General features: G+C 44.8%; 1 protein-coding gene across 4 annotated transcripts in view; it reads left to right on the top strand.

Annotated features, from left to right (window-relative positions):
* Positions 1-16,409, top strand: part of WDFY4 (WDFY family member 4) — a 463,201-nt gene that overhangs the window by 311,134 nt on the left and 135,658 nt on the right. For all 4 annotated transcript variants that reach the window (XM_061634768.1, XM_061634767.1, XM_061634766.1 and 1 more), the window contains 2 exons: positions 13,169-13,317; positions 15,325-15,445. In XM_061634768.1, the coding sequence (XP_061490752.1) occupies positions 13,169-13,317; positions 15,325-15,445 (270 nt within the window). The remainder of the gene's footprint in view (positions 1-13,168; positions 13,318-15,324; positions 15,446-16,409) is intronic.

Below are 16,409 nucleotides of genomic sequence, written 5' to 3'. Positions count from 1 at the left end.
ACTGACATAGCATTATGGTGTTATAGTACTACACTTCTCTTTCATTAAAAATATAGCTAGAAAAGTATTTTCACACTTATTGAAAGGCTGATTTTTTAAAAAACTAAGGTCATAAAATGACACCCAAAACGAGGGTTATAGTGTGCTGAACTTGAAATGGACCCATCCATAGCAGCTATATCACACCCACTAATGTGGAAGAAACATAGTAGGATGTGCACATAGTAAAAGGGCTATATTCCAGATAGTGTAGAAACTCAATTACAATTCTGCTTGTAGTTTACAATGGAAGAACAATGATTGGATAGCGCTAGGAGGGACCCATCTGAAAGCAGTCTTAGTCTATTAATTGTGTGTGTAAACTGTAGATACATCTTATACCAACAAAACTGGTACAAGTCTTTAATATCAGAATTATGTCACAATTTCTTTTGCATTCCTGAGTGAATTGAGCAATCCAACGCTCGGTGCCCTAAGAAATATCTTTGGAGGTAATTATTCAATTATTTCATGTCACCTTTGCATCCCTAAATAATTATTCTAGTAACCAGTGAACTTGTTCTGTGTTCTGAGAAAAGGCAAGTTTAGTTAATATATGTTAATTTCAGACTCTCCGCTGCTTCATTAGGTAACAACACTATTTTCCCTGGGGGCACCTTTATAAAGCTACTTTCTTTACACCAGGGCTGTGATGCTTGTTGGAAGCAAAATTGCTCTGACCACTGATAAGGAGAAATGACTGAAATTTACATTCTGTACTTCGTATGTGTGTTTGTGTGTGTGTGTGTGGGGGAGAGAGAGAGAGAGAGAATGTGTTAATTGATGGAAGTGCTTTGCTTTAAACTGAGTTAATTCAGTATGGCTTGATTGTTCAGGAACCAGATCTTCCAAGGGCTGAAGTGCCGATTTGGTCTGATGAAATGTTTTAGCTGTGCTCTATAAGAGTCCTACTAGATCACTTCTGCTAGGTCAAACAGCTTGTTAGGGCCAATGTTTCCTATTTGCTATTTTCTGTATTTCGTGTGGAGAAAAATAGGGCTCTGAGTGCTAGTGGCTAAAAAGCAGCCTGAGTGGGACTGGATACCTTGGTTAAGGATTCTTTTCTTCACTTTACGCTTGGGTATGCCTATGATGTCTCATGTTCCACACAGACTGGTTTCTACTTTGTCTGACGAAGCAGGCTCCTCCCAGTCACAAAAGGGCTTCTTGTTTGTGATCACTTGGTGGTCTCCACCTCCTCCTCTCCTCCGTGAATAGAACAAGGCCAAAACACCTGCAAATTTAAGACTGCCCACAACCCTGTTATCTCTTAACAAAGCATTTACTAAACGCCAGTCAACCAAGGATACTATCTCTTCCAACTGACTCTTACTGGCTGGCATAGCATGGCTGGCATAAACCCGAGCTGATGTTTTCATAATGGGTAATAATCTCCACAGTGTTGTCATCTACTCCCTATAGAAGCCACCTTGATGGTTTCATTAGAAATGGAAAGGAGAGGTATAAATATTTTAATAAATGGATTAGCTTGGAGAAATTTCTATTTCTTCATTTGAAACATTGTAATAATGATCTTTTCTCCTGGGGGTTTTGGAGCTGCAATGGAGGCTACAGAAAGAATAGGCTTGGATACTAAGATGAATTAACTTAAGGAAGTTCATGGAAGGAAAGTTTCTCTACCTGCAGACATCTGCTGTGTAACCCCCAAAAGCCTCTCCTCTGGTCAGGGGTGTTCCTGAACAACATGGGTATGGAGTGCAGAGAGCAACTGGCGTTGGAGGGGATGGAACCCTTCTATGAACTTTCTTAAGTTGACTTATCTTAATTATCCAAGCCATATACTCCAATTGTCTCTCTGTACTGAGGACAGTCCCTCTTTATTATTACCTGTCCCAGGTAACACACTGTCCCTTATTTGCTTTGGGGATAATGCTGGGGAATCCTTTAATATGCTCTAATATTATTCAAGCTTCAGTCTCTGCTACATCTGGTCTCTAGGAATTGAATCTCTTGAGAGGCAGTAGCAGCCAGCATGGTGGGACAGAGAAATCATCTAAACACTGGCGTTGCAGCTTACCTAGAGAGTGGGGTGGGACTGGTGAGGTGATGGTGAGGTTAGGGTTGTGCAGGCAGTGTAGCCAACCTAGCACTTCTGCTGCTGCATCCACCCAGCCCTAACTTTGTCACCATCCTACCCTGCAGCAACCCAGTACAGGTAAGCTGCAGTGATGTCAGCATCATGACGATGGCTTCACCCTGCCGTACCATTATGAGCATGAAAATATGCAGAAACACAAAATGTACTCCCTCCCTCCACATTCCCCCCCCCCAGAATTCTGAAAACTATAGTTTGTTGAAGGTGCTGGTAATTGTAGCTCTGTGAGTGGTGAATTGCAGTTCCCAGGATTCTTTGGGGGGGATAATGTGCTTTAAATGTATGGTGTGGACACAGCCTCTATACAGGTATCAGCCTCTATCCAGATAGAAATATTGTTGAATGTATTTGAGTAGCAGCTATTCTGCCCGCATGATAGTCCATCAAGTGGTTCTTGTGCTCAGCCAAGCATCCACAAACAGGAATTGCAGACCAAGGTTGCCTTAGTCAGGTGACCCCCCCCCAGTCCATTTCCTGCCTTGTCATCCAGGCAGTTGTGTTTTTCATTAGTTCTGATAATTTTCTTGCCATGGTCTCTTCTCTGATTGCTCCTACTACTGCTTTTTCTTTTTTGTACCTGTGTTTGGTGAGTCTACTGCCTTTTTATCCCTCCTCTGAATTTTTTCCTCAGCTTCTAGATTGTTTTCTCCCCCCCCCCTTCTTGTGAAGGTGGGGCAGGTTGTTTCCCTTCTGCCTTTTCCTTGCTTGGTTTTCCTCTCTTGATTTTACTTTCCACCGCTTGCTTTTTATTTTTTTAAAAAATTTTCTCTCCTGTTTGTTTCTCTGTTAAAGCTTTCTGCTTCCCACCCACCTTCCTCCTCCTCCCACTTTGATAGTTCAGAGCGGTATTTGGGGCTGAATTACAGCCTGCTGCTTGGCACCCTGCTCAGGATTGTTGTGTTGTGTTGCTTTTTTGCTGGTTCTTCAAGCTTTATCTCCTCCACATCCCATCTGTGAGTGAATTGAGTTTAATGGTGGTCGCAAGTTCATCCTCAATTATTGGCCAGACTACCGTGTCTCCAGGCCAGACTGCTGCGTCCCCAGGCCAGCTCTCTGAGGCAGTAGCTTCAGGTTCTGTCTACATAGCAGCCTTATTATAGCAGTCTTTCCCCCATCTAACTTGGCCCCAACAGCTGTGGCAGAGGAGAGATTGGCTCCTGGGAAGCAGCTTAAAAAGTCAAAGAATAAGGCAGCTTCACTCCCCTCAGATGCAGAGCACGCAAAAAAGAAAGCAGCTGCCATTTTGATCTCCTCCAGCATGGAGCACTCCAAAACGAAAGCAGCTGCCATTTTGGAACCTGCTGCTGTTGCCAACAGTGAGGAATCAGGTACCATTTTTAATTCCCACTGCAGTTGCTACCCATGTGGAGGCCTCTGCTGTGTGTGTCTCCAATGACATGCATTCTGTCAAGTCTCTGTCAAAGGGCCCTATAATTCCCCCACAGTCACTCCCCCATGCTGCCAAGAACAGGGGGCATTTGGATGAATCATTTTGAGACAAGGAGACCAGTATGTACCCAAAACCTCTCAACACTCTTTGAGTCCCCCAACCGCATCTTCTGAGGAAGATGTTGAGGTGCTTGCAGACCATAGGTAGGCACCCTTACTTCAGGCTACCCTTTCACATCATTTTGCTTCCTTTCCTGCAGAGTGGGCCAACCCCCCTCCTCTATTTTGTCACAATCTCAACCTTTGACTCAAGTGCAAACTTTTCAGTTACCACCTCATGAGGCTACAGAGAGGTGCTTATTGGGGTTTTATCTTCTGAACTTTTGGCTCCTAAGCAATCTCAACGAGCATCTAAGGGGGCATCTTCTTTGAAAAAACCCAAGTCTTTGGTTAGATCTATTCCTGCTCCTGCTACCTAAATCAGATCACCCTGGGCAAAAAGGATGCCCCTCTACAGTCCAGATGGGTGCCTGCCTTCACCAATTAGTTCTTTTACATGGAACCCACCTTTATGGACATGCTCAAGGTTCCAGGCATGGATGGTCCAGTTTCTGCCCTAGGTTCCTGCTCTTTGCTGCTCAAAGAAGGGGGTGCACAATTTAAACATGCACCAGAGCAATGGCTAGACTACTCTCCTCACAAGTCCCATGAGGCTGCCACCTTGTCTATCAGGGCTTCCTGTATGGCATCCATTTTCTCTTGGGCAGTTTGATTGAATTATCTGTTGGGCTCCTCTCACCAGGATCCTGATATGGTCCAGAAGATTCTGCTTAAACTGCACAGGGCGGCTTTTGTTGCAGACACAGCCTTGGATGCAATTCAATTGTCTGCTCAATCTCTCACTGCTGAAATGGTGGCTTCATCACTAGGACTCTGATGCAGGGGCATGTGTCAATTTGTCTATGGGACTAAAACTTTTTCGTGATCAGGTCCCCAAGCAGGTCCTTGTTGATCCAAAGGAGAAGCAGAAACCACCTTGGCAACTCTTTGACCAGATGAGGAAAGATCCTTTTGCTTGGAACCCTATTACTCCTCCTTTCAGTCCTTTCATTCTAATCATATACCGGGCAGAGGATGAGATTTTTTAGCCCAACAAACAATACTGATGCCAGAATATCTTCTTGGGCAAAACCAATGCCCAGTGTGGAGGCAAGTTTTCTTCAGTCACCTTGGGATCCAAAGGTGGCATAGCACAACACTCTTGCCAGTACTGACACCAATGTCCTTCCAGGAGGAGGTCACCTACAATTCTCCTAGAACTGGCTATCAATTGGTGGGTGCTGGAAGCAAGTCAAGAAGGTTAGAAAATAGAATTACAATCTTTTCCTCCCAACCATTTTCTTCCCTCTCCTGTCTCTACTTGCCGGAGGAGCGGAAGATCAGTTGTAAAATGCTACAGCTGATCTTCTCCTTGGGGGCGGTCAGACTCGTGCACTCCAGCTGATCGTGCCCGAGGAGGGGAAGATTGGCTGTAGCGAACTACAATTCATCTCCTCCTCGGGGGCGGTCAGACTCACGCACTCCAGCTGATCACGCCGAGGAGGGGAAGATCAGCTGTCACTTGCTACAGCCGATCTTCTCCTCTTCTGGCACGATCAGACTCCTGCTTGAGCTGATCGCGCCCGAGGAGGGGAAGATCTGATCTTCTCCTCCTCTGGTGCGATCACCGGGTTAGGTTCCAGACCCCCGCACCACAGCTGATCCACTTTTCGGCAGTTTTCACTTTCCATCGGGGGTCTGTAACCTAACCTGCCGTATGAGTGGGGCCCTACTGTAACTGCCATTGCAGATTATTATTTTTTTTCTGCTTTACCATTGTGATATGTTTTTGGGTTTTTTTGTTGACATGTTATAATGCATTATTTTCTCTTCAGAAAATAATAGAATCGTAGAGTTGGAAAGGGCTTATAAGGCCATCGAGTTCAACCCCCTTCTCAATGCAGGAATCTAAGTTAAAGCATACCTGACAGGTGGCTATCCAGCTGCCTCTTGAATGCCTCCAGAGCCCACCACCTCCCCAGGTAATTGGTTCCATTGTTATATTGCTCTAACAGGGCATTGTTCATGATGTTCAGCTGAAATCTGACTTCTTGTAATTTGAGCCAATTATTCCATGTTCTGCATTCTGGGATAATTGAGAAGAGATCCAGGCCCTCCTCTTGTGACAACCTTTCAAGTACTTGAAGAGTGCTGTCATATCTCTCCTCATTCTTTTCTTTTCAAGGCTAAACGTGCCCAGTTCTTTCAGGCTCTCTTCATAGGGCTTTGTTTCCAGTCTCCTGATCATCCTTGTTGCCCTCCTCTGAACCTGTTGCCCTCTTCATAATATGCTGTGTATTATTTTTCTTGGGTGAGTAGGTCTACTTTCCTTCAACCCTTTATCCGGTTCTTGGAGTTAGTCCTTTTTGTGTGTGTGAGAGTTTTACATGGTTCCAGGGTTTAACTTCTTCAAACTCATCATGAAATGGACTAAGGGGCTCATGTTACCGAGGCAACTTACTCCCCCAGAATTTTTCTCAGTTCCTGTCAAGGAATGCTTGGTGGCACACAAGACTCATCTGATGGACTTTGATCCAGGAGAAATTTATTTCTGGTAAGGACCAAAGTCCCTTTCTATAATAAGTTCTAATGGTCACTTTTGTAACACGCTACTGAAGCCAATGTGGGATTGGATATAGTGAAATGAATGAATGTAAGCAGAACAGCCTTTAGCAATGAGCATTGCTCGGGCTGTAATTCTTGATTTAGACATCACTTTCATCTGTGAAATATTAGAGTATATTCACTAATGGGCAAAAGAAACCATTGCAGTTTAAGAATTTATTTATTATTTTATTTATTATTTCAATTTATATACCGCCCTTAGCAGAATAGCTCTCAGGGCGGTGAACAAACAAGATAAAATACAATATATCATAGTAAAAAATCACAAAAACATGTACAAACAAACAACAGAAAGCACAACAAAAATGAAATACAACACAAATTAAGAAGGATACATGTTAAAAGTAGAAAGATTAAGAAAATTAAAAGATTAAAATGCCTGGGAGCATAAAAAGGTCTTTACCTGGCGCCGGAAAGATGGAAGTGTAGGCGCCAGGCTTACCTCTTCGGGGAGGCTGTTCCACAACTCAGGGGCCACCACAGAAAAGGCCCTAGATCTAGTAACCACCCTCCGGGCTTCCCGATGAGCTGGTACCCGGAGGAGGGCCTTAGATTCTGAACGAAGTGAACGGGTAGGTTCATAGCGAGAGAGGCGTTCCACAAGGTATTGAGGTCCCACGCCGTGTAAGGCTTTATAGGTCAAAACCAGCACCTTGAATCTCACCCGGAAGCAAATAGGGAGCCAGTGCAGACGCGCCAGAATAGGTGTTATATGCGAAGACCGACTGGTCCTCGTCAATAGTCTGGCAGCCGCGTTCTGCACCAGCTGAAGCTTCCGAACTGTCTTCAAGGGCAGCCCTACGTAGAGCGCATTACAGTAATCCAATCTTGAAGTTACCAGAGCATGAACAACGGAGGCGAGGTCGTCCCTGTCCAGATAGGGGCGTAGTTGGGCTACCAGACGAAGATGGTAAAATGCATTCCGTGCCACCGAGGCCACTTGGGCCTCGAGAGACAAGAAAGAATCGAGAAGAACCCCCAAACTACGTACCTGTTCTTTCAGGGGGAGTGTAACCCTATCCAGAACAGGGTGAACATCCACCATCTGAGCAGGAAAGGCGTTCACCAGCAGTGTCTCGGTCTTGTCTGGATTGAGTCTCAGTTTATTAGCTCTCATCCAGTCCATTATCGCAGTCAGGCAACGGTTCAGCACATCAACAGGCTCACCTGAAGAAGATGAAAAGGAGAAATAGAGCTGCGTGTCATCAGCATATTGATGGCAACGCACTCCAAAACTCCTGATGATGGCACCCAGAGGCTGCATGTAGATGTTGAAAAGCATGGGGGACAAGACCGACCCCTGAGGGACTGCACAATGGAGAGTCCATGGTGTCGAGTGATGTTCCCCAAGCACTACCTTCTGGTGACGGTCCGCGAAGTAGGAGCGGAACCACTGCCAAGCAGTGCCCCCGACACCCAACTCCGTGAGTCTCCCCAGAAGGATACCATGGTCGATGGTATCAAACGCCGCTGAGAGATCAAGGAGAATCAACAGAGTCACACTCCCCCTGTCCCTCTCCCGACAAAGGTCATCATACAGGGCGACCAAGGCTGTTTCGGTGCCAAAACCGGGCCTAAAACTGGATTGAAATGGATCTAGATAATCGGTTTCATCCAAGAGCGCCTGGAGCTGGCCGGCAACCACCCGTTCCAAAACCTTGCCCAAAAAAGGGACATTCGCCACCGGTCTATAGTTATTCAGATTATCTGGGTCCAAGGAGGGTTTCTTTAAAAGAGGTCTCACTACTGCCTCCTTGAGGCTACCAGGGACTACTCCCTCCCTCAAGGAGGCATTAACCACTTCCTTGGCCCAACCGGTGGTCCCAGCCCTGCTAGCTTTCACTAGCCAAGATGGGCAAGGATCCAGAACAGACGTGGTTGCCCGAACCATTCCAAGCACCTTGTCCACTTCCTCGAGCTGCACCAACTGAAACTCATCCAATAATGAAGGACAAGGCCGTGCTCCGGACACTTCAATGGATTCATCTGTCGCAACATCGGAGTCAAGATCCCTGCGGATACATGTGATCTTATCTTGAAAGTGTCCAGCAATTTCATTGCAGCGGGCTTCCGATGTTTCCGTAGTATCGTGGGGGCCATAGTGTAAGAGCCCACGCACGACTTTAAAAAGCTCCGCTGGGCGGCATAGGGATGATCTAATAGAGGCAGCAAAATAAAGCTTCTTTGCTGTCCTTACCGCTTTTGTATACAACTTATTGGTGGCACTTACCAAGGCATAATTGTATCCACTGGGAGTTTTCCTCCATCTGCACTCCAGCCTCCTCCTCTCATGTTTCATCGCTCTCAGCTCCGGGGTATACCATGGAGCTGTATGAGCTCTACAGCGGAGGGGGCACGTGGGAGCGATCGTGTCAATAGCCCGGGTCATTTCCGTATTCCACAGTGCGACCAGGGCCTCGACAGGAGCACCAGTCCTATCAGCCGGAAAATCTCCCAGAGCCCTCTGAAAACCTGCGGGATCCATCCAGCTCCGGGAGCGGATCAACTTAATAGATCCTCCACCTTTGCAGAGGGAAAGAGCCGCTGCAAGTCTAAATCTCAGCAAGCGGTGATCTGTCCATGACAATGGGATAGATGAAAAACACCCCACCGCCAGATCACCATCTCCATGTCCAGTGGCGAAGATCAAATCAAGAGTATGTCCCGACACATGCGTTGGGCCGGTAGAAAATTGAGACAGCCCCATTGTTGTCATGGAGGCCATGAAGTCCTGAGCTCCACCAGATAAGACAGCCTCGGCATGGACGTTGAAATCCCCCAGTACCAAAAGTCTAGGGGATCTCAAGAGCACCTCCGAGACTATCTCTGTCAGCTCAGCTAAGGAAGCTGTTGGGCAGCAAGGTGGACAGTACACCAACAGTATTCCTAGTCTGTCTCCCTGGCCCAATACAAGGTGGAGACATTCCAGACCAGTCGCCATCTGGACAGGGTGCTTGGTGAGAGGGAAAGAACTCCTATAGACCACAGCGACCCCCCCTTCCCGGCCCTCAGATCTACCACAGTGCTGAACCAAATACCCGGGTGGACAAAGCTGGGAAAGAGCAACTCCTCCTTGATCAGCCATCCAGGTTTCGGTTATACATGCCAGGTCGGCACCCTCCTCCAGAATTAAATCATGGACAAGTGAGGTTTTATTATGTACCGACCTGGCATTCAAAAGCAGCACTTGGAGATCTGAGAGCTGGCTGATAGGACAACCAACAAACCTGTGGGTATGAGGAGAACCGGAACAAGGCACAGACACAATTTGTCTGGGACGAGTTCCCCTTACCTGGCCTGTTCTCCTCCTAACGCCATACCTCCCATTACCCGTCACTACGTTAATTGGACGTTAATTTGTCAAAATGCAAACACAATTTGGGTTGGTCTTTCAGAGTCCAATCCACTTCCTGTGTAGCTTGGTAGAATTTGGTAACATGTGCCTCTGAGCATATGGTGAGTGGTGGCAACACCTGTCATCTGCAAAGATGGAGAATTACATTTTTGTATGTTTGTTGGTGTTCTTACTTTGCTTCTTTTCTGTGCTACTACTGTTTCTACAGAGAATCTAACCTAGAAAATTATATTTTTCTCATTATTCAACCTAGAAATCTGTGTCAAATTTATTTTTATTAATTTCAAAGCCTTTTTATTGGTCAATGACATATGATGGTGAAGACAGGCTTTTGTGTTTCAAACTGGAGGTTATGCTCTATTTCTATTTTGGGCGCACTAACAGTTGAATTTGAAACTGCAGTTTGATGTAAAATCAGACAGATTACAATATGTTGCTACTTAAGCAATGACTCTAGCTGTTGGAAAAAAGAAACTTGGCCTGCCCAAGATACATGTTTTCAGCCTGCTATGCTTAAATGACTCCACTTAAGGAAAGGTGGGCATGGTCAATTAAAAACGTAGAGCACACCTGGAATTTTGCTAGAATATATTTCACTTCTCATTGTTTTATCTTGTGCAAACTGAGACACTCCTCATGTCTATTGGAAACTATTCTACAGAACAGTCAGTCCCATTATTCCACAATTGTTTTTGGAGCTTTTTTTTAGTGTTGCTGTACTTCACATATTCACAGAAACAGAAGCAAAAGAAAATGATTTACTATAGGAAACTTCACTAAAATTGCAAAGTAAATCAAACATATTTGAAGTGACTATCTGAACTATATCAACTGTTCTAATATTGTTGCTTCCTCCCTGCTAAAACAAGATCAGCACAGCACAGCACATGTCCTGTTTCTGTTATTTGGGCTGATTGCAGGTGCTGCCACCACTCACCATATGCTCAGAGGAACATGTTACCAAATTCTTCCAAGCTGCACAGGAAGTGGATTGGACTGTGAAAGACCAACCCAAATTGTGTTTGCATTTTGACAAATTTGTAGGGCAGTACAATATCTCAGAGAGGAGGTCAGGTCTCCTGCTTCGCTGGTGTATTCACCATAGCTGCCCAATTTCCCTGCTTTTTAAAGTTTGATAGAAATATCTGTTGGCTATAGATACATTCTTAAATTGCAAGGTTTTTTGTCTATTAGTGAATTTCTCTGCTTTTTAATCTGGGAGGTAAGAAATGGGATCCTGTGCAAGTTTGCTGAGAATGGATTGATAATTTGCATGCTTATTGAGTTCGGTGTGATTTACTCCCCTGCAATCATTCTTAGGATAGGTGAAACTGACCACAAGGGATGGGGAGGGGAGGAAGGGGAGAGAAGCAGGCAGGAGGGGGAGGGCAGGTTTGATCATTTAGATGTTTATTGAGTTCAGTGGGATTTACTCCCGTGCAATCATGTTTACAATAGGTAAAACTGACCATTGGGAGGGAGGCCTGGAGTGGGCAGGGGAGGAGGAAGAAGGAAGAGGGGAGGGGAGGAAAAACGTCAGAAAAAACTTCCTAACCATTAAGAGCCATACGACAATGGAACCAATTTCCTAGACAGGTAGTGGGCTCTCCAACACTGGAGGCATTCAAGAGGCAACTGGACAGCCATTTGTCGGGAATGCTTTGATTTGGATTCCTGAATTGAGCAGGGGGTTGGACTTGATGGCCTTATAGGCCCCTTCCAACTCTACTATTCTATTATTCTATGAGGAGGGAGGAAGGAGGAAGGGAGAGGAGAGGGGAAGGAGGGGAAAGGCAGGTCTGATCATTTACATGCTTTGAATTTCTCTTCAATGCAGGAGGTAAGGAATTGGATTCTGTGCACGTTTGCTGAGAATGGTTTGATCATTTGCATGCTTATTAAGTTGAGTGGGATTTACTCCCCTGCTATGATGCTTAGGATAGGTGAAACTGACTATGGGGGAAGAGGAGGGAGGGCAGGGGTAGAGGAGGAGGAAGGGCAGTGAAGAGGAGAGGGAGGGGAGCAAGGGGGAGGGGGAGGAGAGGATGAGGGCAGGTTTGATCATTTGCATGCTTATTTAGTTCAGTGGGATTTACTCCCACGAAATCATGCTTAGGACAAGTGAAACTGACCACAGGGGAAGTGAAGAAGAGGGAGGGCTGGAGGGGCAGGGGAGAGGAGGAAGAAGGGAGGGGGAGGGTCATTTGCATGCTTATTGAGCTCAGTAGGATTTTCTCCTGTGCAGTCATGCTTATGAAGGTAAAACTGACCATGCAGGAGGAGGGGAGAGGAAAGGAGGAAGGGAATGGGAGTGGGGAGGGGTGAAGGAAGGGGGAAGGAAAGGGCAAGAGGAAGGGGATAGGACAGAGAAGGAGGGGAGGGCAGTTTTGATCATTAGCATGCTTGTTGAGTTCAGTGGGATTTACTCTTGTATAATCATGCTTAGGATAGGTGGAACTGACCTTGGGAGAGGGGCAGAGAGGGGGCAGGAGAGGGGAGGGGGAGAGAAGGGAAGAAGGATAGGGGTAGGGAGGGCGATGGAGGGGAGGAGATTGGGCTGGTGGGCACTGGACTGACCACAAGGGGATGGGGAGGGGAGAGCTCCTTTCATTTCGAAAAGGAAAACATTGTGAACAGTATCATTGTTTTTCATGGTTTCCCCCACTTTTTTTTCTACAGCAGGCACATCTAGTCTCCCACCCAAATTTAAAACAAAGCTGTCACTGACCACATCCACACCAGACCTTTATTTCACTTTAGACAGTCATGGCTTACCCTAAAGAATCCTGGAAAGTGTAGTTTGTGAAGGTTACTCAGAGTTGCTAGGAGACGCCCTATTCCCCTCAAAGGTACAATCCACAGAAGAGATGCTGACTGTTAAACCTCTCTGGCCACTGGAGCTCCATCAGGGAAATAGAAGTCTTCTAACAACTCTCAGCACCCTTCACAAGCTACACTTCCCAGGATTCTTTGGGGGAAGCCATGACTGTTTCAAGGGGAATCAATGTCTGGCATGGGTGTGGTCCCCTGATTAGCCAAGCCAAACAGCTGTGAGTCTGGCTTTTAGAACACTGATAGTTGGTTCTTACTGAGCATGCCTGCGCTTATCTATGACTTCAATGTTAAATTTCTTAAATTAACTAAAAATCAGCCAGGCATTTTCTTTTTAACTTTTAAACTGCAGAAGATGAAGGTCAGAGTATCGGGCAAGGTCAATAACAGGATTACAGGTACTCTGTGAGAGTGACAGAGGGGTCTGGAATTCCCCCCCCTCTTGTTTTACACTTTGAACTTGATTCTCTCTGAGCGTTTTGTGTATTAACATGAAAGTTTAGGGGGTTGTTAAGCAAGCATTTCTGAGTTCAGGACTATACGTTTTGTATAGTTTGGTTTTGAAATGAACTTATGGGAAGCAGCAGAATGGCATGGGGGTATTTTCAATTTAACATTGCAGAATGCTATAGTATACAGCCACTCTCTTGGCTGTATAATTTAAAAAGTAGTCAGCTTTGTGGGTGATATGTACTGTCTGCTTCCTTCTTTAGATTACATGCAGACAATCAGTGGTTATTGTCCAGGGACACATAGCATTGGAAGGTGTGCTTCTCTTTGGCCGAGAGTATTTTTACATTTGCAAGCATTTTACTTTGTCCCAGTTGGAGGAAGTTTATTGCACAGAGCACTGCTTATCCAGGTGAGTTATTTTCTTCTGAAGATCAGCTCATATATCTGGCCTTTTGTCGGTGCTGGGGAACCTAGATAAGGTAGCTACCCTGGCAGAACATGCACTTACTGCAGTGCCATAATTAGCCACATCTATGCCTGATCAAATCCCAATTCTGCACTCATGGAGCATTGGCATATGTTGTCGTAGCTGAATGACAATTATTGCTGCCTGCTATTGTGTCCTCAAAAGCTCTTCCACATCAAATTCTTTCCTTCCTTAAAAATAACTTACTCTCTTAGATTTTTCTCCTGGTTCATATCTGCAGTACTCTCCCAAATTTTGTTGTTTCTGTGCTCCTCTCTGCTTTTCCATACTTTACTTTGTTCCTATGATTATCTGAATTGTGACTTTTTGCTCCTAAGAAAATTATAGTTGCAGTTTTGTCTGCCTATATTTATTTCTGATTTCAGCTCCTTTCTTCCTCTATATTCTTTATCACATTTAGTTGACCCATTGCCTTATAACATAGATTAATGGGCAGAGACCTGCTTGTATGCATTCATTGTGAGACATATTTGGGGGGCCTTTATAAATGCAAATAACAAAATTTCCTCTGACATCTGGAATTTTGCCCCCAAATGCCTGGAATTTTATTGTAACAAAGTAGGTTTTAATCTTCTATAAAATGAAATTCAATCTGAATTTTGAAATGATTTACTTTGAGCATTCAACCCAAATTTGAATTTTTACAAATTTCATTTTGGCTGTAGGTAAAATGTACCTGGATTGCAAAGAATAATAAACTCTCAGAGATGCTGGCAGGGATCAGGCCTTGGTACAGGCTTCTAGGGTATTTAAATGCTGACCTCAAAAAAGAGACATATATTAGGACCCTGCAAAGTCTTCTCTTATAATTTCTACAGTCCATGTCAGAGGAGAATTCCCAACTTAACCTCTAATACATGAGGTCCCGGGGCCCTTGAGAAGGCTAATTTTCCCAAAGGTACAGTGTGGTGTAGTGGTTAAGGTGTTGTATGACCTGGGAGACCAGGGTTCAAATCCCCACGCAGCCATGAAGCTCACTGGGTGACCTTGGGTCAGTCACTGCCTCTCAGCCTCAGAGGAAAGCAATGGGAAACCATCTCTGAATACAGCTTACCATGAAAACCCTATTCATAGGGTCGCCCAGAAGTCGGAATCGACTTGAAGGTGGTCCCTTTCATTTCACAGTTCCCAAGATTCACAGGAATCTTTTGTCTTGACAATAGAGAGCAAAAGGAAAGAGCTCTCTTCCTTCCTTCTCCCTGTCACTGCCAGAGTGCAGGGGGGAGCTTTAAAGGGAAGAGGGTTGGTGAGGCTGTGAGTGAACAGGGCTGACTGGGAGGTAGGGGGCTGGATGACATCTGTTAAATGTCAGATCACTGTGCTACCCAGTCGATCCCCATGCTCTGCAGGTGAGGTCCTCCTGCAGATACCACCTTATCAGGAGATCCATTCCACACAAGCGGACCTTTACTGCTGTGACATCGACACTTTGGAATTCCCTCCCCTTGAATATTAGACAGGTGCCATCTCTGTTATCTTGTCAGTGCCTACTGAAGACCTTCCTTTTTCAATAAGCCTTTTAAGTAGAGACCTTATCCCAGTCTGTGTCTGCTGGAATTGCTTTTTAAGACATTTTTAAAATTGTTATTTAAAGATGTTTTTAAGATGTTTTGTTTTGATATGTTTTAAAGTCTTTTGTTTTTAAGATGTTTTAAAGTTCTTTTAGTGTTTTTGTTTGCTTCCCTGGGCTTCTTCTGGAAGGAAGGGCTGGATGTAAATTTAATAAATAAATAAATAAAATAAAAGATAGATTTGCACAGAAAATAAGTCAAATTATTTCTGACTTTGGGGACAATGCGTTGTTGCCCATCTGTGATTGTGCATGGAGTGGAGGTAGAGAAGTGAGAGAAACACTAATTTTCTAATTAAGGGGGGACAGGCTAATGCTGCACTCCTTGTTTAATGTCAATTTCATGTTTTCCTTTCTAGCATCAGTGATTCATTCATTTATAGCTTGTGTCACAAAGACCAGGTCATGCGACAGCCTACATGCTCCTGCTATTCATACAGTGACATTAATGAGATCCACCCAATGCGCTTTCTTCTACAGGTAGGAATAAACTGTCAGTATGAACCTTTCCTTTGGTCCAGGGTATCTGGCAAAGGCACAAAATATCACCAGGATTATGATCTTGAGACAAAGGCTGCAGAAAAATGCCACCCTTTGATCCAGACAATGGCAGATGCAGAAATATAGCTCTACAATCAGAAAAGGGTGGGGGGAGGGATTGGATGCACACATGGAATGTGAGTGAGTACCTCTTTGGATGGCAGTATTGCAGAGCTTGGAAAAGTTACTTTTTTGAACTACAACTCCCATCATCCCAGTCCAGTGGCCATGCTGGCTGGGGCTAATGGGAGTTGTAGTTCACAAAAGTAACTTTTCCAAGCTCTGCAGTTATGTTAACCTTTGTGGGGAGGAATCTGAGCCATTCTCCTCATAGAATTGCTTAATGAAATGGGCATAGCTCCATTCGATTTCATTTCTTCTATACTGTTGCAAAGCGTTGCTGAGGGGGATTTTAGGTGCTTTCTGTTTTGAATATCCCTAAATAGAAATACTACACTAAAACCTTGCATCTGTAATAGAAGAACAGAAATGAAATGTGGATTCACCAAGAAGGGAAAATAGAATCCAAAGCTTGGCAACACAGTCCTGGTTTCTTCAGGCTGAAGGAAAACATTCTCGATTTTACTTACTTCTAAACCTAAGAATATAGTCTAGGGTCTTAGCAGAGCTTGGAAAAGTTACTCTTTTGAACTACAACTCCCATCAGCCCAATCCAATGGCCATGCTGGCTGGGGCTGATGGGAGCTGTAGTTTAAAAAAAGTAATTTTTCCAAGCTCTGGGTCTTAGGCAGCTGATGTCTGAGAAGAAGCTGAAGAAGTGATCTAAAGTGTTGAATCTTCCCCAACAAAGCCACAATCTGACCTGGAAACTTTTATAGTCTTCTCAATCAAGTACAGCCAATGGGGTGCCCAGGTGGGTGAAGTCATCCTGGAACTAAGGACA

The sequence above is a fragment of the Rhineura floridana genome, chromosome 7 (genome assembly GCF_030035675.1).
Source record: "Rhineura floridana isolate rRhiFlo1 chromosome 7, rRhiFlo1.hap2, whole genome shotgun sequence".
NCBI lineage: Eukaryota > Metazoa > Chordata > Lepidosauria > Squamata > Rhineuridae > Rhineura > Rhineura floridana.
Note: the sequence above shows the minus strand (reverse complement) of the source record. Positions and strands in the feature narration are given on the sequence as shown.